A 21636-nucleotide genomic window follows, 5' to 3' on the forward strand; every position below is an offset into this window, starting at 1 on the left:
GTTCTTTATCGTACCCTTTCTTCTGCTACAAGTGGGAGCCTAAACTGATCCTGGTGCGAGAGAAGATGAGTTGGGAGGATGCGTTTGAACACTGCAGGACTCACTACACTGATCTGGCCAGTCTGCCTACATATTCACATCTCATCCAAGTCAACCAAAGCATCTCAAACACTGAAACCCCCAGCGTGTGGACAGGTCTGAGGTTTCTGGCAGGTTCTTGGTTCTGGTTGACTGGAGAGGATTTGGGAAACTTAGTTAATCTGCCAGCATGTCCTCTCAATTACTCTTACTGTGGATCTCTACACCTGGAAACTCAGCGATGGGAGAACAGAGGCTGTATGGAGAAACTTAACTTTGTGTGCTATTAGAGAGGAAAGTAAGGATTAAAACATACACTTATGCTTTATGTTATGTCCTGCCCAGTGTTTTTTACTGTTTGGCAATTATTACACAATATGTTCAACCTCTCATACTCTATTTCCTATAATAACCACTAACATCTTTGTTTATTTTCATAGGCTTTGAATTCAAATAAGAAACAAATTTACAAACAAGGAGATTATAAGTTATGTCTTGGTAGTTAATAAACAGGACTTAAAGTCTATCTTACACAAAAGTAGTGCTTGTGCATAAATGAATGAAATATGTATCCAGTATCAATTTCTGTACATCACATTATCACAAAATTAAGCTTATAAATACTTTTGTTAAATGACAAATACAGATGCATAGAAATAGTTTATGCCATTATTTATGTCAGTTTAGATTTAGTTGTAACTTTACAATAAGGTTATATTTGTTAACAAGTAGTTAATGCATTAGCTAAACAATGAACAATACTAGCATTTATTAATCTTAGTTCGTGTTCATTTTGGCATACTAATACATTTCATTTACTCTGAATGCATTGTGGAATACAAAGGTAAATATTGTAAACAAAAAAATACTGCTCCCTGTATATACTGTATTGACATGTGTAAGTAAATTGTCCCTTAAATAAAAACAACCAAATCACACAAATATACATGAATTATTTATTTACTTGACAAAAGATGTGTGTTGAATGCTTGTTGATAAGATTTTCATACATTTATTAATAATGTTTGGTCTAGAACGAGGCTTGTGTTCATTTTGTTCTGTGTCACTTTGAACCGAACACTGAACATAAAACATGAAACTATTACAGTCCTGACTGTCTGTATGAAATGAACACCGATACCAATTTATTAAAGTCCGTGTAAAGTCATTTCAGAGAATTGTTTCTAAACACATTATAAATGTTAGAAATGTATTGCTGAAACACGTTACAAAGATTGAGAACTGTGTAGTACTGACTTCTGGAGTTACACAGTTAAACAGTTTTCCACATTTCTGTGTTCAGGATTATTTGGGCGGGGCTAAAACGGTGGCTCGATGACACACTGGAGCCACTGAGCATGGCCCCGCCCCTAACACAATTGTGAGTATCCATTTAGCTTGCAGCAGAATTTTAAAAAATTGAATGAGATGGTGGCTTTCCAACGGGTGGGCGTGGTTTCAGTTCAGACATTGGACACGCCCCCACCAGTAGAGAGCAGATAATCCTCCCCTGCGTTCCAAGATTTTGATAACTTTCATTTGCCTTTTTTATCATTCAAATTTGACTTAATATCAATTTTTTCCGTGAGAACACATTTAACATTAGACTTAAATGTGTCTGACTGGTAAACAACAGGTTTATTTTATATGAATACCGACATGAATAGAACAAGACTATAAGGTACAAATTATATGAACTATACAACCGCTTTATTCCCATATAAAAACATTTCTTAGAAAATATTTAAAAGTAAGTAGAATATTAAAATTGGTTGTGTGAAATGTTTTTGCACATAATATTTCTCACATTTCCTTAAAATTTTTTGATTTGAATGCTGTTAGTCAGTTTTGGCCTCTTCATCTTTCTCTCTTTGTTTCTCTCTCTCTTTCCTGGTGTCTCTCTCCCACTGAGCTCCTGACAGTCGGTCTGAACTCTCGCGGTCTTTGTTCCTCTTTACTGTGGCCCGAGCGACGGCTTCATCGAAACAGATACTGATACCGCTGTTCCTCTTCACCTCTCTCTCTCCTTCTCTGTGAAGATCTTTTCTGAAATCTGTCCCAGCATCCCCAGTACCCAGACTTTCTCTTAGAGCCTTTTTCCCATCTTCCTGACTTATATCGGTTAGGCATTTTTTACCGTTTTCTACCATTCCCGTGTCCGTTTGCTCTGTGTCTCTGTGCTGTTGGCTGTGTTCTGTCTCTCTGTCAGAGCATTGATCTCTGTGCTCTTTTTCACTGTGTTGTTCCTCGCTTTCGTCTTGTTTAACACAGTTGTGCTGTTGTTGTCCTTTGTGGTCGTGTTGCCCGTCTGTTTCCATGAGCTCTGAGTATCTGTGCTGCCTCTCTGTGTCTCTGTCCTTAAACTGTTTTCTGAGCGTGAGAGCTGTAAGTTTGGAGTTTTGAGGTTTGGGTGGGACGACAGGTACAGATCTCTGTATCTGACTGGATGCTTGGTTAGGAGCAGTTATTTCACTCTCTTTCTCTGGAATGGGATGGTGTTCAGCTGTTTGTGGCAGTTCCTCATCTGAGATGACAGATGATTCTTCATTCACCTGTTTCTCCATCTCACCTTCAGATGATACCTCATTTGGTTGAGGCACAGCTGCGGTCTGTTCGTGGTCATCTCTACACAAAGTTCCTTCAGCTATCTCCTCATTTCCCTCATCTGTATTCACATCTAACTCTTCGTCAGTACCCTTAATGTTTCTTTCATCACTTTCTGTTTTGATATCGATTTCCTCTGAAGTGTTCTCCATATCGTCTCCTTCATTATGTGTTTGTGCTTGTTCCTCTACCTCCTCACCTTCTACTTCATCTTCTACATCTTTAACCGTTTCAGCGATGTCATTCAAACACTCTTCTGTCTCCTGAACTACTTCTACAGGATTCTCTTCATTTTCCTCCAATTTCTCATCTGGAGTTTTTATCTCTAATAAATTCTCCATAACCTCCAGTGTTCCTTTGCTTTTCTCTTCATCCTCTGTTTCATCTTCTTTTGGTTCCTTCATTCCCTCCTCATCCTCAGTGATTTTTCTTTCATGAAAAATCACGTTTTCTTCCTCTGGTGGTTGATCGATCTTCACTTCCTCTTGAGCGGCCAGTGAGGTGGAGTCTGTGGCAGTGGCCTCATCTGTGATGTCATCGGTAACATCATCTGCGACACCATCTGTGACGTCATTGGTGATGACATCAGTGACGTCATCTGTGACCTCATCGGTGACGTCATCTGTAACACCTTCTGTGGCGTCATCAGTGACACCAACTGTGGCATCATCAGTGACACCAACTGTGGCGTCATCGGTGACGTCATCAGTGGCATCATCGGTGACACCATCTGTGGCTTCATTAGTGACACCAACTGTAGCGTCATCGGTGACGTCATCAGTGGCATCATCGATGACACCATCTGTGGCTTCATTAGTGACACCAACTGTAGCGTCATCGGTGACGTCATCAGTGGTATCATCGTTGACAGAATTGGTGACATCATCGGTGACAGAATCAGTGACTATGATCTCAATTGCTGTGTAAGCTTCAGTATGCAGCACCTCCTGAACCTCTACACCTGGAAACTGTCCTTGATCAGGCTCATGGACGCTGACGTTGGTCATCTCGGCCTGGATGGGCTCCAATGAAAGGGGTACGGGGTCTGGACCGAAATATGTGTCCTCTTCGCTGTCTGAACTCTCAAGGCAGTCCTCTTCGCTGTGTGCATAGAGTTAGTAAAACGTTACACAAAGATTACAAATTTAAAGAGAAAGTAAAAAAAGCTACTTACATCATTGTGTGCGTGTCATTTTTCACATCATCTGATTTGCTTTCTTCATTCTTGTTATCTATAGAAAGATCCTCCAACTTTGAATCTTTACTAAGATGTTCGTCAATAAAGCACTGATCTGAGGCGCCACCTGCTGTTCCACTGTCATCTGTTGATGTAGCAACTATAAGACTCGTGTCTTCTGATTGGCTAATGGATTGGAGATCTTCACCGCCCTTCTGAGAAAGTATTAAATGCGATTCATCTAAGCATTTCGATTGGTTGTCGGAGAGATCGTCTATGTCACAGGTAGCGGTTTGTACACTTAATCCATAAAAATGAACATTGGATGGGACACTTTGACAAAACATGTCCTCGTATTCAGAACCTTTATCAGAATCAGAATCATCATCATCTTCCTCAAGGCTGTAATCATCATCAGATGATAATGACAGGGCAGGCATGAAGGGGTGGGACTTATAAGGTAAGCTGTGTGATTTTCCAGGAAGGGGGAGGGGCTTGTGTGTGAATAGAGGAATGCTGATGTCATCCCTGCTCTCCTGCACTGAGCTGGAAACAGCTTGATCGTTTGTGTCTTCAACCTCCTCTTCCTCCTCTTCAAAACAGGGCGGCTCGACTGAAAACTCCATCTAGAAACAGTAATTAATGTCAGTTTAATTACAACGGTACGGCACGGTACAGAGCGATCACACTAGTCAAACAAACCAGGTTTGGGGGTCAAACGCATTCAGGCACGGTTTGGTTTGGATAATGTGAGTCTGTCTATGTAGACAGTAAAGAGTTCACACAACCATTGTAACTGTAATATTTAACTCATTCACACACATTCATAAACACACCTTTGAAGCACAGCTGTCCATCAAATCCAAAAACCCAAAAGCTTCTTGAACATCCTGCTCAGATAACTCATCAGTCTCTGTCAGATCTACAGATATGATCTGATTTTGATGGAGGTGTCCTCTCATATCTGTGGAGAACACAAACTCTTAACATCATGCTCTTATCATTACAGTGATGCTATGCACTGTAAAAAGTAAAAGTTGGATCAGCTTAAAAAAATACTGCAATTGGTAACGCCTAAAAAATTTCAATCTTAATTTTCTCACTTTAAGTTGAAAATGTTTACATTTTTTAGGTTACCAACTGAAGTCATTTTTAATAATGTTTTCACCTTAAAGGAATATTCCACTTTCATTAAAAAATCCTGATAATTTAAACATTGACACAACTTGACATTTTTTTGAATTTGTTAATTCAACTTAGAAATGTTTTACTGTCTCAACAACACACACAAATTTTTTTTTTCATTCATAGAGTCACGTTGCTTCATTTTAAGTCACCATTATGGTGATCAGCGTTTCTTTTAGTTGGACTCTTGAAACATTGTTTGCTAGTTTTTCCCCAGTTGCATTAATTGTGGTGATTGATACATAATAGTAAAGATCATCATCTAATTTATTGATTTACTCACTCAATTTTTTATCAAAATGAGGTTCATCACTCTCACAGCAGTTTGTCATTAAGGATTTTTATGATGTATGGACTATAATTACACCGTTGTGCATTTGGGATGCACAAACATCAAGAATCAGAGTATGAATTTTAACAATGGTGACAATTATATGAAGAGCTCCAATGCATGCTGGGTATTAACAAATTACAAATCTCACCCAGGACCCCCAGAATTCACTGCAGCATGGATAGATAATGAACTTTTTACAATTTTCTTTGTCACCATTGTTGAAATTCATGCTCTGATTCTTGATGTTTGTGCATCCCAAATATGTTACTTAACCCCCCCCCCCAAAAAAAAAAAAAAAAATTCAGTATTTGTGTTTAGCCTTTACTTGCCATTTAATAGCATTTTCTGAGTGAAAATTGTTTCCAAGCTTTTTTCAAGTTAATCCTACTCCAAATATGGGGGTGAGTAAATTATTAGAATTTTTTAAAAATTCCTTTAGTTTTTTCACTTAAAGTGTGAAAATGTAAGTTACCAATAATTGAAGTAATTTTTAGAGTTGATCCAACTTTTAATTTTTACAGTGTGTTCAGTCTGAAAATCTACCAATACTGATAGATAGCGATTGTTTTGCTTTTTGCTTCAAATTATGTGGTGAAATTCTGTTGTCATTGTGACCCATTTCAAAATAATCACACAGTTTAGGTTTTGATGCGTTTTTGTACCCCTTTTGATTCCCAGGATATATAATCTGCCCTGTTCACCGTCGTTTTTTTTTTTTTTTTTTGGGGGGGGGGTTATGGGGAAAATAATCATTTCACTTTAAAGGAATTGTTAACCCAAAAATGCAAATGTCTGTCCTTTCAAATCTCATTAGTTCTTGCGTGTAGAGATTTAAAGTTACTAACATGCAACCATATTTGAATGCAACACTAATATGTGTTTGCTTTAGTTTCAGTTTTACTAAATAAGTTAAAAATGGTTTCTCACACACCCATTGTTAAACATAGAGGAAATGTTTTAACACGTTGAATTTATCCGGAACACTTTTATAATAGATGGATGTGATTATGCCAATAATTGTAGTTTATATAAAAAATGTATGGAAGGCAAGTAAAAGAAAGTAAGTCATGTACATCTGATCTGACATGAGGTTGAGTCCATAATGAGAGAATTTTCATATATGGGTGTAATTTAATCAAATGCATTAGCTAAGCCCCTCCCACAAACACACTGTTAATTTTGTTCCTACACTTTCAATCCTCAGGCTTACCCATGTATTCCTCCTCTGCGGACGTCTGTGATAACAGAGGTGTTATATTTTCCTTTGTAGTCTTCTTATCCTGGTTCATATCTGCCTTCACTTCTTCTTTAGCTCCTGGTGCACCTGCCTCATCCAGTGTGTCCTTCTCCTTTACAATCTGCGTTGTCGTCCTCCCACAATCCCCCTGACCTTCCATGTCTCCTCTATTCTCTTTAACATCATCGTTATCGGTTTTGCTCGCATCAGTGGACAGCGACTCTGCACCCTTGACGTCCTGGCACATGCCCGCATCCTCCTCCGCTCCAAGTTGTTCTTTATCAGCCTCTCCCTGCACACTTTGTTCCTTTTCGGACAAGCCCCCGTGCAGCACACCCAGAGCCAACCCGGACGTTATGTGAAGAGGAACAGTCACTGAAAAAGGCCCGGATATGTGGATCCCGGCGCGACGGTCTGCTTTACTGTTCATTCCCGGTGACCTGGACACGCCCTGCAATGAGCTTTCGGATCCAGCGGCTCCGCCCGCTGAATCCAGGCGATTGTAAGTGCCCGGAGTCCCACTGCTCACCATGCTCACCTGTGCCCCGCCCGTGCGCCTGTACGTCACCGCATATCCACTAGACACGCCTCCACCAACAGGAGCCCCGCCATCTGAGTGACCCGAGGTCAGGACCCGAGCTGGAGGATGCCTTGCATCTAAAAAAAACATGAAAATAATATTGATCACCGTTAATAATTGAGGCATCTGTTGATACAAAATATGTTTTCATACCTTCCACCGCAAAAGGCCCTGAGCTCAGAGAGTCCATACTTTTGGCAGGTCTTAGAGGTGTCGTTTCTTTCTCTATGGATTTAGATCATACAGAAACAACAGAAACTTGGTAAAGACAGTTAAGAAGCAAATCTAAGAAGGAGCAGATGTGTATCGCTGGATGTAAGAGTGTTTATGTTGAATAATCTGATGATTTCAGAATCTGGTACCTTTCGGGCAGTATTTGTTCTTCTTGCGTGGATCTTGAAGTCTCCCACCCAAATTAAAGATGGACTTCCACTTTCTTCCCTTGAGTGAGCCTTTTCTCCTGAAGCGTGAGGTCAATAGTGTAGATTTAACATGATCAGTAAAACATGACTGAAAAGGGATTGTGGGATGTACTAATACACCTATCAGGTCTTACTTGTCAGTGCCATCAATAATAGCGTGGTAGGGCCGCATGAGTGGTGGTCCATCTCCAGGACTCAAGTTTCCTGAACAGTGTAGGGGCAGCGACTTAAAGAAATGTTCATCCTGATTGGACAGTATTGAAGGTGAGGGGAGGGACTTCCGACGCTCCGTGCCCAATCCTTTGTTGATATGAGGTGGAAAATGCATTAAAGGTAGCATGAAATTACCAAACCTCTTTAACTTTAACTTGTTTAATTTTATGTTGCATATGAAAGACAAATAAAAATGCTGAATTTTTATAAAGATAAAGTACCTGAACCAAAGAAAAGTTCCTTCACATGTGTGAGAATAAACTCAACTACAATAGACTGAACTCGCACCTCCATGAATGCTGCGGTGCCATTAAAACCGGTGGACTCAATGTCTTTTGACCTTCAGAAAAAATTACACAACCATTAATAACAAAATAATATCGCTTTTTATTAGAAATAAAGCAACTTATTTAATTATTATTTATTAATAATTGACAATAATATTAATAATATTATTGAATGTTGCATTCTGTTCTCTGTGTATGTTACACTCCTGTTCAAAAATGTTACTCTAGATCACAAAACCAGCATAAAGATCAATTTTGTGAAATTGAGATTTATACATCATCTGAATGCTGAGTAAATAAGATTTGTTAGGATATGACAATATTTGTCTAAGATGCAACTGTTTGACAATCTGGAATCCGAGGGTGCAAAAACCAAAATATTGAGAAAATCGCCTTTACCCATACAGCAAAAAAAAATAATAATAATAAAAGAGGTTCAATATATTTCAAAATATACAAAAAAAGGACAAGAAATGTACTCAAAAATATGTTTACAAAATGCATTTTTTACCAATTTTTGGATGGGTATATTTTGAAATATATTTTAAAGCATTTTTTTATTAAAATCGCATTGGAAGAAAAACTTTTGTATGTTACAAACCTGTAAACATTTATACATACTTTTATATTTTGGCCAGGAAAAAATATATATTTTTTGCCATATGGGTAGTAAAATTAGAAATGTATTTGTTGTCCCTAAAATACATTTTGAAATAATTGTAAAGTTTCAAGTTTCAAATTTATTGTCATTGCATAAATACAGTGTGTTAAGACAACGAAATTCAAAGTGCCGCTCTAGATCAATGCTTTTTTAAATTTAAAAAAAGGAAGACTAAGGGTAAGTAGTTAATAGATATTTACAAACAACAATATATATTATGACGGTTAAAACTAAATATATTTTTAAATTCAAAAATATGTTTAATTAGGCTATACTTTCTACAAAATGTATATAGCATATATTTAAAACACATTTTTGGCCAGATAATTTTTTTTGCCGTATGGATAAGTTGTCCAAATCAAGTTCTTAGCAACACATATTACTATTGATAGAGTTTTTATATATTTACGATATAAAATTTACAAAATAGCTTCATATAACAGGATCTTTACTTAATATCCTAATGATTTTTGGCATACAAATAAATTAATAAATTTGACCTATGCAATGTATTGTTGTCTATTGTTACAAATATACAAGTGCGACTGATGACTGTTTTGTGATCCAGGGTCACAAATAATCTTTATTTAAGGGACATCTCCATGCAAGCTGTAAAGTCATATATACTGTGTAGGTAGATTACAGTTTTTATGAGGATCAAATTTGCAATTAAACCTTATATAATTTTCTACATATTTAATCATTTTCCTGTTATATCTCACTGTAAACAAAAATTGCATTCGGAATGCTTTGCTTATTTTATAGTTTTATTCTGTAATGTTTAATGTTCATTTAACTTTGAACAAACTGTTGCCAGTAAATAACATCCATTTAAATCTACAGTAAGTTACTGGCAAACAGCTGCCAGTAGTAGTACTATAATTTTTTTACAGTGTGCGTTGTCTTTTTTTATATAAAGCTGCACAATGCAATGAAACAATGCAACATTGTAAAAAAGAGCTATATAAATAAAATTTGAATTTGACAAAGAATTATAAATGACAAAACACACACACACACACACCTGAGAAGGTTTGGAGCCCAGACGATGGCCAGGTTTCTGGAATGCATGTTGGTCTGAGCTGCGAATCCAGACATCTTGACCAGATGGCGCATCAAATATTCCAGAGTTCTAGCAGAAAGTCAATGTTAAATCACAGTGTACATACAACATGACACACCTACAGTATACTGAACATGTTTACCTGTAGTGAGGTGCAGGTAAATCCTTCAGAACCTCTTTAATCTTGACCAGCCGCTCGTCCTCCAGTTGAATAGCCACCGCATCCTACAGAAAGAGAGAGAAAGAACAATGTCTGAATTCAAAGCACATAAAATACAAATCTAGGTCTTACTCAAACATACACATTGGCATTATATAATAGCAAATATATTTTGTAATAATAGCAAATATGTCCTATACTCACAGCGAAACGGTCATAAAGTTCATATGTGAGCAGAGGGTTGGGCAGCTCTCTGAAATATGCTTTACATAAAGAACTGACACAGTGAATATCCTGTAGATAAACATCTTTATACAGGTCAGGATGTCCTTCAGTGTCAAACTCATTCCTGCAAAATTCAAAGCGTTTCTGTTACAAATACATTGACACTGAAAAGCAGATAAAAAAATCTCAATTTGATTAGAAAACAAACATGCAAAAAATCTAACTTTACTCCTCTGACTCATTTCTGCAGTGAGTTTTAATTTAGTGGCTTTATAAAATAAAAAAAGGTTTTCTTCATGATAAAGAATAGTGATTGATAAACTCTTTCTACATGTAAATTATAAGAGCCCTGCATCTATTAATACCAAAACACAGTCATACTAGTCACATCAGAGACACTAAGGTTTTAGAAAACAGGTAAACTGTAAAAGCATTTTTGTCAAATCAACATACATTTTTATGCTACTTCTGTATAAACAATTAAGTAAAACAACCTCAACTAGTTTTTATAAGTTATGTCATCTATTCACATGTCAAATAGTAGGTTGAATTGACTAACAAAACCAAGTTGATTTAGCTTCCATGATGTATTTTTTATAGTGCAGGGTAACACTTTACAATAAGGTTGTACAATAATTAGTTAACATGAGTTAATGGATTAGCTTGGTTGACGTCAGCTCGACTGCCAGACCGGCTCATTCAACTACACGTACACAATTGTTTTGATAACAATGTTTTAATATTTGTGACCGTGCCTGTAAAAACAGTCACGCTGTTCAAATGTCTGTAGAAATGACCGTATTACTGTCAACTGTTTGCCAGTAACTTACTGTAGATTTAAATTGATGTTATTTACTGGCAACAGTTTGTTCAAAGTTAAATAAACATTAACAAGTCTTTATCTTTACAAAATAAAACTAAAATAACAGCCTGGGAAACAAAATCTGAAGGAAAACAGAAAAAGGTTGATGTGGATTTCTGGTTCCCAGAATGCTTTGCATGAGGCTGTTATTTCAGTTTCATTCTGTAAAGATTGTTTACGTTTAAGTTTCTTTTAACTTTGAACAAACTGTTGCCAGTAAATAACACCCATTTAAATCTACAGTAAGTTACCGGAAAACAGCTGCATAACTACAGCAAATGTTTTACAGTGCACATTTTTTATGTTTTTTGCAATATTTTAATTTTTATTCTGTGAAATTATAATCTTGATATCTTTAATATTGAGTAAGATCATTTTAGACGCTTTGATCTCATCATTAGATTGAGACTTTACACTGTATTTCACAATTTAAGCTTTTTGTAAAATGTTTTGCACTTTTGTCGTCTTTCGTCTTTAAGAAATGACATTTGTTTTGATGTATTGCATTTATTTCAGCATTATTTTAGTTGTGTGTCCAAACACTTTTTGGCAGGTATCTTAAAAGATGAAATCAAATTACCTCAATTTCTGTGTGTTGGATGAGACTCCCGACAGTCTGTAGATTCCATCAACGACTCCATATTCCTCAATAAACTCACTGCAGCTGCGTAACACTTGAGGAACTGATCATGAGAGACAAACAGACAGACAGAGAGATAGTTTGATCAGATTTCCTTCAAAGTTAAAGCAAGAGTATAAATGAACAAACATCTCTTGAGTAATAATCTTACTTTCTTGTGCAGTGGCTTGCAGATGCTCTTGCAGATCACATCCGAACACCTTATCTTTGTTTCCTCCTTTTTTCCGACCCCTTCTCATGGTTTCTTTCTCTTTACCACCCTTCAAACATGCAGGTCTTTTCTGTATGTGTATAAGTGTGACCTGCTTTAATGAAAATGTGTACGAACTGCCGATCTTAAATCCCACATGATGCTACTGCACAATAGCTGATGGTTTAGTTTCAGTTTAACTCAGATTTAACACGCAGCTGTTTCAGAAACTCTGATTGGATTTGTTTCTGTAACGGATTACATTGTGCATCACTGTTTGGATCAATGGATGTTGTCCAGGGTGAAAGAAGATATAGACATATATCTATAAAAAAAAAAACAAAGATTTAATTTACCATTGGAAATAAAAGCAAAGAAATAAAAGCTCATGAGAGTAACTTTGAAGGCTCAATATAAAATAGTCTGAGCTTTGATATCCACAAAAAACTTTGTAGTTCTCCTCTTAGTCTATGACAATTGTCTCATTTGTTTACATATTTATTTCTCAAATTAGTAGACACAAATGAAACACAGGATTAGGTATTGAGAAGAGCCACCTCAGACACAGGAATTGTAAAAGAAGAGCAATGAATAAATGCAGAATAGGACAAAATCAAAACAGAGCAAACCAAAAGAAAGATATTAAACCATATCATCAAAATACTCAGATGTAAAGTGCAAAATCCTAGAAGTGCAGAGCGTAAAAACTGCAAATCTGTTGTGATTGTGACCCCATTCAAAATAATCACACAGTTTGAGTTCTGATGCATTTTTCTGCCTCTTTAGATTGGTGCATCTCACCGAAATATCACAATTATTGCTGGTATATCACAACATATCACAATTACATGATGCATAAATGTACACTGAAAGTATATGGTTTCCTATTATGTAGTAGATTGTCAGCATATAAGCCTTCAAAATCTGCCTGTAAAGAATCAGCAATCATTTTCAATGAGCTATAGTGACACTGCTGGATTTCTCCACTAAGATACACAGTAAGATTTTCTGATTTCTGCAGACCTTTGATAAAAGATGAAAGCTCAGCGCAGCCTCATGGCACCCTAACCTAACACTATTTCCTCATCTTGGTTTTGCACCAGCTCCGGGCCACACCCTCGAACCTTTCAGATCTGTTACTTTTGATATCCGGCCATCTGTATCTCAGAAGATCCAAATTCAGACTCCGCTTTAAGTCGTATATCTCAAAGTGTCTTCCAAAGTTTTACCAGAATGACATTTTTCACCATGTTTGTTCCTCACGCTCTCTGGTGCTTTGCGGAAATGAGAGATCAGTTCTGAGGGCCGTGAGCACATCACGCTAACATCATGAAATAAACCTAGACCTTTAAACTCCATAGTAAATACCAGTGTATCATCCAATGGCTGCACCATCCGGCATCTTTAGAGCAAAACTCGAAAAAAAACATTTCAGATGAGAAACACAAAGAGCAATTAAAAAACAATGCGTTCTTACCTTCTCTTTGCACCGGCTGAAGCTTCAGAGCAGCAAACTGTCTGTGACGCAAGAAACCACTAAACTTCCCTCAGTAACTTCCTGAGTCTTCTGGTTTCTCTCTGTGTTGATTCTCCATTTCTTATTGACGCCTTCATCTCGACATGCGCTGTGTCTCTACGTTCAACTGTCTGTATATCAGCTTTCTATGAGAAACATTGGGCCATTTACATAATTCTGTTAGTCTTAGTAGTAGGGAAGATGGATGCAGATGTCCAAACACAAAGCACAATGCAGATATTGACACTTTGGGACAGCAAAATGAGGTCATAACATATTAAAAATACCCATAAAGTACTTTGGCAGTAACATGGTACATTGACAGTCTCAAAAATAATAAAACCTTGGTATATATACCCTGGTACTGGATGATTACTATAGTATCACCCAAGATTAATCCACTGCTATCGTTGGTTCACAGCAAAATCCCCAAAGTTAAATGAACACTGCTGTCCAAGTCTATCCCAGCTAAAACAAACACTTAGCACCATAATGGTGAAACAGACAATATTTAACTCTAAGTTAAGAAATTAACTCTACAAGTAAGATGCAAAATGCAATTTTATGTTTCAAACATAGATGGTGATAGAGAGGATAATTTTACAGATTGCAACTTTTAACTCTGCTTCAGTTACTTTTTAACTCTCTGTAAGACTGGGACAATAGACCCCTTCAAGGTTTGTAAACATTGAATGATTATCGGGTGCGCGCGCAGCACGGGGTCGAACTGTTCATACCATTTAGGCTTTATAATTTAATCTAACAGTGCTGAAAAATGATGACTTACCTCAAATGAAGTGAGCACTACAAACACAAGCCTCTTTGATCTTTGCATTGTTCCAGTCTGCACGTTAATTGCTTGCAGACGCAGATGTTGTATTTTTTTGTTTTTGAGATTCTGCATGAATCGCGAAAACTTAACGGAAGACCTCGTGCGATTTTCACAGCCCACGACGTAAGTAGGCATTTTTGACGATACCGAATAATACGCAACTCAATCTGCTGTAATGACTTTTCTGACCCCGACATGCGCAGTGGGAACAGCCTGTGACGTGAACCGTGAAGGGGTCTATATATACACCCAACAGTGTTCATTTAACTCTTTCTACATGGCACTTGTGTGGTATGCATTTTGAATACCACAAAAATATCATGTTAATTTAGTTTCTATGTTTGGATTTACCATCTCATACCACTTACAAAAAGTAAAACAAACACACACTTACTAAATCATAAATAATCTGCTAAACGAATAAATGTAACTGTACTGGAGATACAAAGATACATTATTGGTAATGGTAATACTCATGGTACTTAATTCCAGTACTGTGGTATTTTAGTGGTTTTCAAAATGACCATGTTTTTTGGACATGTACCATGGTAATACCATGCTAGAACACAAATTAAAATCATTGAGTGATTGTTATTGTTGTTCAGATCAATTTTATTTCCAAATGCCACTTCACAATGTGCATCACAAAGTATCTTTACAGAAAACATTTAACACAAAAACTTGATATGAAGTGCGTCTGACATGTTTTTTATAGCATTTTATTATCAGATTTTTAATTATAGATTCTGCCAACAAACCAGTATTTCTGAATGACCTGAGGCTGGGATTTTAAGCGAAAGTATTTGATGAACATATAATACGTGCCAAAAGCATTCAGTTTATAACATCATCTTATTTTTGATGGAGGGGGCGTTTAGCAGCTTTTGCATATGAGCTCCTCATATGGAAATTAAAAAAGAAAAATTATAAGAATAGAATAATAAAATTACTTAAGTACTTAAGACCGGTCTTGGTCTCAGAATTTTATTTCAAGACCGGTCAAGACCACAACTGCTGCAATTACATTAAGTAGCCGGTGCATTGTCTGATTTATGATTTTAAAAACAATTCTTGACTTATTGCTTATTTGATTTCTTTTCTCACTGTTGTGCCTGTATGAATGAATACTGTTTTTTAATGGTCTTGGTCTCTACGGTCTTGGTTTAGATGGTCTTAACTACAACACTGATTAAAACATTGATATGACATAAGAAATGAGTAAACAGAAAATAATCCATAAAAAAGTATGCAAAAATGTCATTGTGATATAACCCTTGTAAAAAGTAAAGTAATATTGATTATATGAAGTATGGTCAAAATGTCAAACATTACTTTTCTCTTCATCCTTAATGTGTGCGAAAAATGTAAATATTATGTACACATGTAAACATATACACATTTGTATTGTGTTGTATATGCATATTGTGTATATTGTACATTACAGTATAATACGTGTGTGCAGATTTCTACATCTATAAGTATCAAGAAGGCATCTGAGATCTGCGCCATCAAAGTTTGATTATACAATGACAAAGTTTTATTTTTCATCCTCAATATTAATGCTTAACACTCCAGTCCAGTTGGTGGCGGTAATATATCAAAGATTGACTTCCCAAACCCCATTAAACTGCATAAGAAGAAGAAAACGCGTGGTTTGTAAACAACTGAACCCGTGCAACGATCCGATTCCCTTTGGTGTCATTTCCGGTTGGACTTAAAACACATACAGCTTAAAAGAGACTCGCTCTCGGGTTTATTTTGTTAAAGAATTGTGGCAGAAATGTCGTCCTGCTCCTTCCAGACGCAGTTAATGTCCATCATGGAGCTTCTGGCCAAAGCGGCGATATCAGAAATCCACCGGCACGTGGAAGACAACTGCGCGTTCATGAGAGTGGAGCTGAGTCGCAGCCGAAAGGACATCGATGCTCTGAAGAGGAAATGCGTCATGGTGGAGAGTGAACTGAGGAGGGTCAAAGGACGCGCCAAGAGGAGAGGTCAGAGGTTAAACACTGCACCTGTTTTAGGGTTGTGGTAACAGCCAAACTCTCGTGAAATCTCTCCGGATGAGCGCTGTTTTATCCTAATCTAGTAGCCTACCTCCAAACCTAACCCAACATCTCGCGAGATTTGGCTGTAGCTGTATCCTATCTGGCCAGAACCTCCGTTTTTCATCCCAATTCTACACCCAAACCAGTGATGTAACGTTAGTCTAGATTTTTGTGAGTATACTGTGATTTTCCCTCTCACCCTTACCTGTATACTCACTCGTCTCAGAGCCACACCCCGGCCGTTTCTCAAGCCGAAGGCTGCAGCCTCCAAAGGTCGCATTTTTAGGCTGCATACGTCATCAAAAGTTATTTCAGAATATGAACAATAATACAGTTAACTGTTTTTTCTTACTAAATAGTAAATTACTGTAATATGCGTATGAGTTCCGAATGTAATGCTCAGTTTACTTAAATAAACCAGGCTTGATGACGTATGCAGTCTGCATATGCGACCTCCGGAGGCTGCAGCCTTCCGATTGAGAAACGGCCCCCATAAACTCCAACACACTCACAAATACATACAGTATGCATCTTCATGTAATTGACTATTGATAGCTAACATTACCATACAGCAATTTAATGGTGTAAATGTTTTTTAATTTATAAGATGACCATGAATTATCTCTCATGTGCATTATAGTTGATATAAAAAGCTTATTTTTGCATATAAAATATGAATGAAAAATATATATATAAACACTTTCAGTAGGGAAGTTTAACACTGAAGCACAAGCAAACATGCTGAAAGAGGAACTGACATCAGCTAAAGTTAATGGATCATATAAAAAAACCCTCAGGATATATTATGGGTTAACTTATTTGGATCCTCACCTTCAGATGAAGTAATAAACTCGACTGAAGAATTAAATGTTGTTTAGTCACATATGCGTTATTAATTCTCCGGATTTTATTATGTTTCGTAGCTCTCTCCACTCGTTCACTTCACTTCTCCACTCGTTTACTTTACTTCTCCACTCGTTTACTTTACTTCTCCTCAGGTACTTTGGTTACAGTCTCATGTGAGCTACATACTTAATTTGGCGCTACGCTGACAGAATGCTGATGTCAAAATACCGCGAGAGCGATTCAAAGCAGACTTTTCCATATTACTTCTTGAATCGCTCTCGCGGGATTTTGATGTCATTCGCTTGTTGGTTTTTGTTGCGCCACATGAAGTCAAACAAATATATAGCCTACTGTATATGGGGTTCAACCCGCCAAAGTAGGAAGTGAGCATGCAATTGTACATGTACATTTATGAATGAAAGTAGGAAAGATTTGAACTTCTGTCACAAAACGATTCTCACGCTTTTAAAGTGGATAAACGGAAATCATGGGTATACGGGCCGTTTCTCAATACCAAGAAGGGTAAGTTCGGACTTAATTGCGTCCTTCGTAGTTCGCAGAAGAAGTCCGGTTATATTAGGCTACAGCAGAGTAATTAAGGTCGTCATTCAGTCTTACAATACGTGCAGCCCTGGCCATTCTTATTTATAAAATAAAAATATATAAAATGCAATATAAAATGCAAAAACCCTGCTTGTTTTTGTTTTGAAAATATGAATATGTGGTTAAGCTGATTAGCTTTAATGTATTTATTGCCAAATATAACACAACCATTTAAGAGTCCTGCACACATTTCTTTATAAGTTGTGACTGGTGCTGATGAAGTTTAAATCATGCAGATGTGTGATGTGTTTCAGTGTGGATCAGTGGGACATTAGATCGATATCCTACACCCCTCAGGACCGGCTGTGTCAGAGATGATGATGATGTCATCAGAGATGAAGATCCAGAACCCATTCTCAATATCCATCAGGAGGTGACATATAAAAACATTCAGACACAAACATGAATTGAATTCTGAATGAATTAAGACACTGTCCTCTTTTAGGTTGTTTCGGTTCAGGATGATAAAATCAGAAGTCCATCCATCAAAAATGAAAAAGAGCCAGCAGGAGGTGAGAGATGTGCAAACATCATACAAGAACTAATACACACATATTCTGTTTTACTTGAATTTAACAATGAAACATTGAACGAATAAATTACTTGAGGCTGTGCTTTATTGTTAATAAGTGACGGCTGAAGGGCTTTGTAAGAGCCATTTATGGTGTTATTCTTATTTTGTAAACTAGGTGGACTATTGAGTTTGGGAAATGTATAAAATGGGTAAAGAAATGCTGCACAGGTGCGGGTAATGAGCATACCAGTTTTGACCGTGATTGGAATGGCATTGGAAAGCCATATGTAAGATCTGTAAGAATTTGTATACTTTGTAAACTCTTTTTAATATTTAAACCATATATGAATAAACCAAATATAGAACGTGAGCGTGAAGATATGGACATGTTATTGGTACACGAGTCAAACAGCATTTGCCCACAACCTCTGTGAGTGACTGATTGGCAGTCACCGCAACAGGCTTTGTTAGGCACGATGTGAAGTGGAGTCAATGCAACATTTTTAGACGATACAGCACAGCCTTGAGTACCTTACTGCTTTTATAAAACGGTTACCACACAATATTAAAGTAAAAAAAAAATTAGTGCAACTTTCATGAAGTTAAATCAATAAAAGCATTCCTTCCGCTACAAAAAAATAGTCCCTGACTGCGAACAACAACATGAAAGCTCAAATAAAAACAACAAACTGTTCTCAGACTTTGTCTCATTATATGTTTATGTGTTGCTAAGGGTGTTGATAAGGGCGCAGTGATATTAAATAGAACTGTTGGGTGAAGCGGTCATAGCAGTGTTTTATTGTGAATAAAGCACACCTATTGACCAATCAGAATCAAGGATTGGAACTAACCGTTTTATAAATATAATTATTATACACAAACACACACACACACACACACGCATATATGATGTAAACAAAAACTTTTATTCTGCAAATGATTAGTTATGATTAATTGTTTAATTGATACCATAGACTGTAAAAAATATGGACGTAGTGTCTGTGACGTCACCCATAGGTTTCTGAAAATTGTTTTTGAAGCCAATAGTAGGCGGTGCCTGCCGTCGGCATGTTGGCCGAGCGTCACCACGCATATCCGAAGATGGGAAAAGAGGCGGGACGTGTGTGAAGCTGAGGTGGCCGGTTGCTGAAACCACGCCCACCTAGTTCGATTCTAGTGACACTCAAGAGGTCACGCCCTTAATTATGCAGAAGTTTAAGGCTTAATATAATTTAAACGGATGAGTTAAAATAAAATTCACCCACCACACAGTTGTCATGAAGGGCAAAATTAGCTATAAAGACCAAAAACACCTTTTTGTACCAGACTGTAAACATATTATTTTCTGCTGTAAAGTTGGGCATTTTAACATAGAGGTTTATAGGGATTGACTCTCTTTTGGAGCCTCTAGTGGACAGTCGATAAATTGCAGTTTAAATCACTTCTGTATTGGCTTTATCAGAGAGATCGGAAGGTTGCCCATGGAGTAATACACAGAATCATTAAAAACAGCTGTCATAGATGTGTTTTATCATAAATAAACCACAGCTATAAACCAACCAGAATCAAGGACTAGAAGTTTTATAAATGAAAATAATAATAAACAGTAACACAAACATTGGTGTTATGTAGAAAAGAGAAACATGGACTTTCTGCTACAAATTTCTTTTCATATTTCACAGAAGATAGACATTTTGGATCGACACAGGGATTTTTTATTTTTGAGAGAACTGTTCTTTTAACATGTATTATTTCTGTTTTACATGCAGGAAATGCTCAATTCGATCTCGAGCGGCTGAATCTTCAGCACATCCAACCACAGGAGAACATAGAGAGTCAGAAAGCTCTTTCTGAAGATCCAGAGGTCCAAAACACAAGTTTTATACCCACACAGACTTACGCAGAACTTGCTGAACAAGTAGAAATTGATGAGGAGCTTCGACGCGATCTGGATCTGCAAGTCAAAGTGGAAAAAGATATTAAAGAAGAGGGGAACTTAAAAAGAGAGGGATCTGAATCCAGCATGGGTCCAGGAGATCACCTGAGGTATGAACTTGTTCAGAGAGATGCCCAGCTGTGGCCATCCGTCCCTGAACCCAGCCGGGACATCCAGAGGTTTTCCACACCAAACACATCCATCTTCTCACAGCCCGACAACACAAAACCACACAGAAAGAATTTCTATCGTGTTGAGAGAACACAGAATGCAGAGATACACAACATGCTGCATGAATCCAAAACATCCAGGAGCTTGTCTCCAGCTTATGGTGGTGCCGTGCGCAGACTTCGATCTCGCAGGCGCTGGAGTGTGGATGGAGTAAAGCAGTTTAGCTGTTCGTTTTGTGAAAAGAGCTTTAAGCGATTCAGTCTGTTGAAGGAACATCTGCGCAGTCACACAGGTGAGAAACCGTTCACATGCACCCAATGCGGACGCAGCTTCACCAAAAACTGTAATTTAACGCGACACGCGGTTGTGCACAGCGGCGAGAAACCGTTTCAATGCGTTCAGTGTGGGAAATGTTTTTCACAGCGGTCTCACCTGAATTCACATCAGAGGATTCACTCAAGCGATGAGGACAACATCAGGTAACATCAGATTGTGTCACAAAACATACAGATCCTTCCACTAATGAAATTAAATTTTTTTATAAATTATTTGTGAATATTACAATGATTGTTGCTGTGTACTTTTTACACTTTCAAATTGTATTTTTGCATTTTTTACAGATTTTGTTGACTGTTGATGTCGGTTTGTGTGTGTAATTCATTCATTTATGTTTTGCTTTCATGAATAAATCAATTTCACTTCTGTACATTTTACTTTTTTGTAACTCAAAAATGAAACAGAAAATGTTCAAAAAACAAAAACATATTTTAAAAAGAGGATCTGTGTCAGAGGCATTTTTCCTGTCGTCTTATACGTGGCATGATGGACAAAAGTGCATCATGTGTAAACTGACCTGCAGGCCCTCATTTGGTGTCTGCTTCATTGTATAAGCAAATCATTTACACAGTGCAAAAGAAAGCACATACAGAATAATAATAAACTTAAACTACAACATACACACTCATAAATACATGCACACAAAACACTTTACCGTCTCCAGGTAGTGATGGTCGATTACGAAACACTGTTTCATGAAGCCTCCAAACATTTACAGATCTATTTTTTTTAAACAGTGGTTCGGAGCATGTTTCATATACACATTTTTAAATGTATTTTTTATTTCAACTTTGTGAACATACAAACACAGTACCGGAGTAAACAGAGTTTAATTTTACAGCATTAAAGAAATGTCATACAAATGACACAATGATACAATTTTAGGGGTTTGAAGTTGCTGGAGTCAGAGTGTCCA

General features: G+C 37.1%; 2 protein-coding genes across 4 annotated transcripts; one reads left to right on the forward strand and one right to left on the reverse strand.

The window, feature by feature from the left end:
- Positions 1-1020: 1020 nt before the first annotated feature.
- Positions 1021-17361, reverse strand: LOC129443245 (uncharacterized). The gene is made up of 15 exons (XM_073864442.1): positions 17146-17361; positions 13396-13580; positions 11880-12243; positions 11669-11771; positions 10206-10350; positions 9984-10066; positions 9803-9910; positions 8052-8170; positions 7752-7917; positions 7558-7655; positions 7349-7420; positions 6589-7272; positions 4696-4823; positions 3857-4485; positions 1021-3783 (listed from the first exon to the last, which is right to left on the reverse strand). The coding sequence occupies exons 3-15, from the start codon at positions 11965-11967 to the stop codon at positions 1917-1919; spliced, it is 4290 nt and encodes a 1429-aa protein (XP_073720543.1). The 5' UTR covers positions 11968-12243; positions 13396-13580; positions 17146-17361; the 3' UTR covers positions 1021-1916.
- Positions 15903-21631, forward strand: LOC141362418 (uncharacterized). Of its 3 annotated transcripts, XM_073864446.1 has the most exons (5): positions 15903-16260; positions 18018-18136; positions 18209-18275; positions 20041-20676; positions 20808-21631. In XM_073864446.1, exons 1-5 carry the CDS (start codon positions 16047-16049, stop codon positions 20849-20851), a joined length of 1080 nt encoding a protein of 359 aa, XP_073720547.1. In that variant the 5' UTR covers positions 15903-16046; the 3' UTR covers positions 20852-21631. The 3 variants fall into 3 exon arrangements, with proteins under 3 accessions (XP_073720547.1, XP_073720545.1, XP_073720546.1); XM_073864444.1 differs by having other exon boundaries at positions 20041-21602; XM_073864445.1 differs by having other exon boundaries at positions 20047-21602.
- The last annotated feature ends 5 nt before the right edge of the window (positions 21632-21636 follow it).

The sequence above is a fragment of the Misgurnus anguillicaudatus genome, unplaced genomic scaffold (genome assembly GCF_027580225.2).
Source record: "Misgurnus anguillicaudatus unplaced genomic scaffold, ASM2758022v2 HiC_scaffold_26, whole genome shotgun sequence".
NCBI lineage: Eukaryota > Metazoa > Chordata > Actinopteri > Cypriniformes > Cobitidae > Misgurnus > Misgurnus anguillicaudatus.

Bases quoted from the DNA above. Each gene is read 5' to 3' on its own strand.
- LOC129443245 (XM_073864442.1), bottom strand. From the start codon at position 11,967: ATGAGAAGGGGTCGGAAAAAAGGAGGAAACAAAGATAAGGTGTTCGGA. The intron at 7,273-7,348 runs GTATGAAAACAT...TGTTTTTTTTAG, and splicing joins AGGGCCTTTTGCGGTGGAAG to ATGCAAGGCATCCTCCAGCT. The intron at 4,486-4,695 runs GTGTGTTTATGA...TACTGTTTCTAG, and splicing joins TGGACAGCTGTGCTTCAAAG to ATGGAGTTTTCAGTCGAGCC.
- LOC141362418 (XM_073864444.1), top strand. From the start codon at position 16,047: ATGTCGTCCTGCTCCTTCCAGACGCAGTTAATGTCCATCATGGAGCTT. The intron at 16,261-18,017 runs GTCAGAGGTTAA...GATGTGTTTCAG, and splicing joins AGGACGCGCCAAGAGGAGAG to TGTGGATCAGTGGGACATTA. The intron at 18,137-18,208 runs GTGACATATAAA...GTCCTCTTTTAG, and splicing joins TTCTCAATATCCATCAGGAG to GTTGTTTCGGTTCAGGATGA.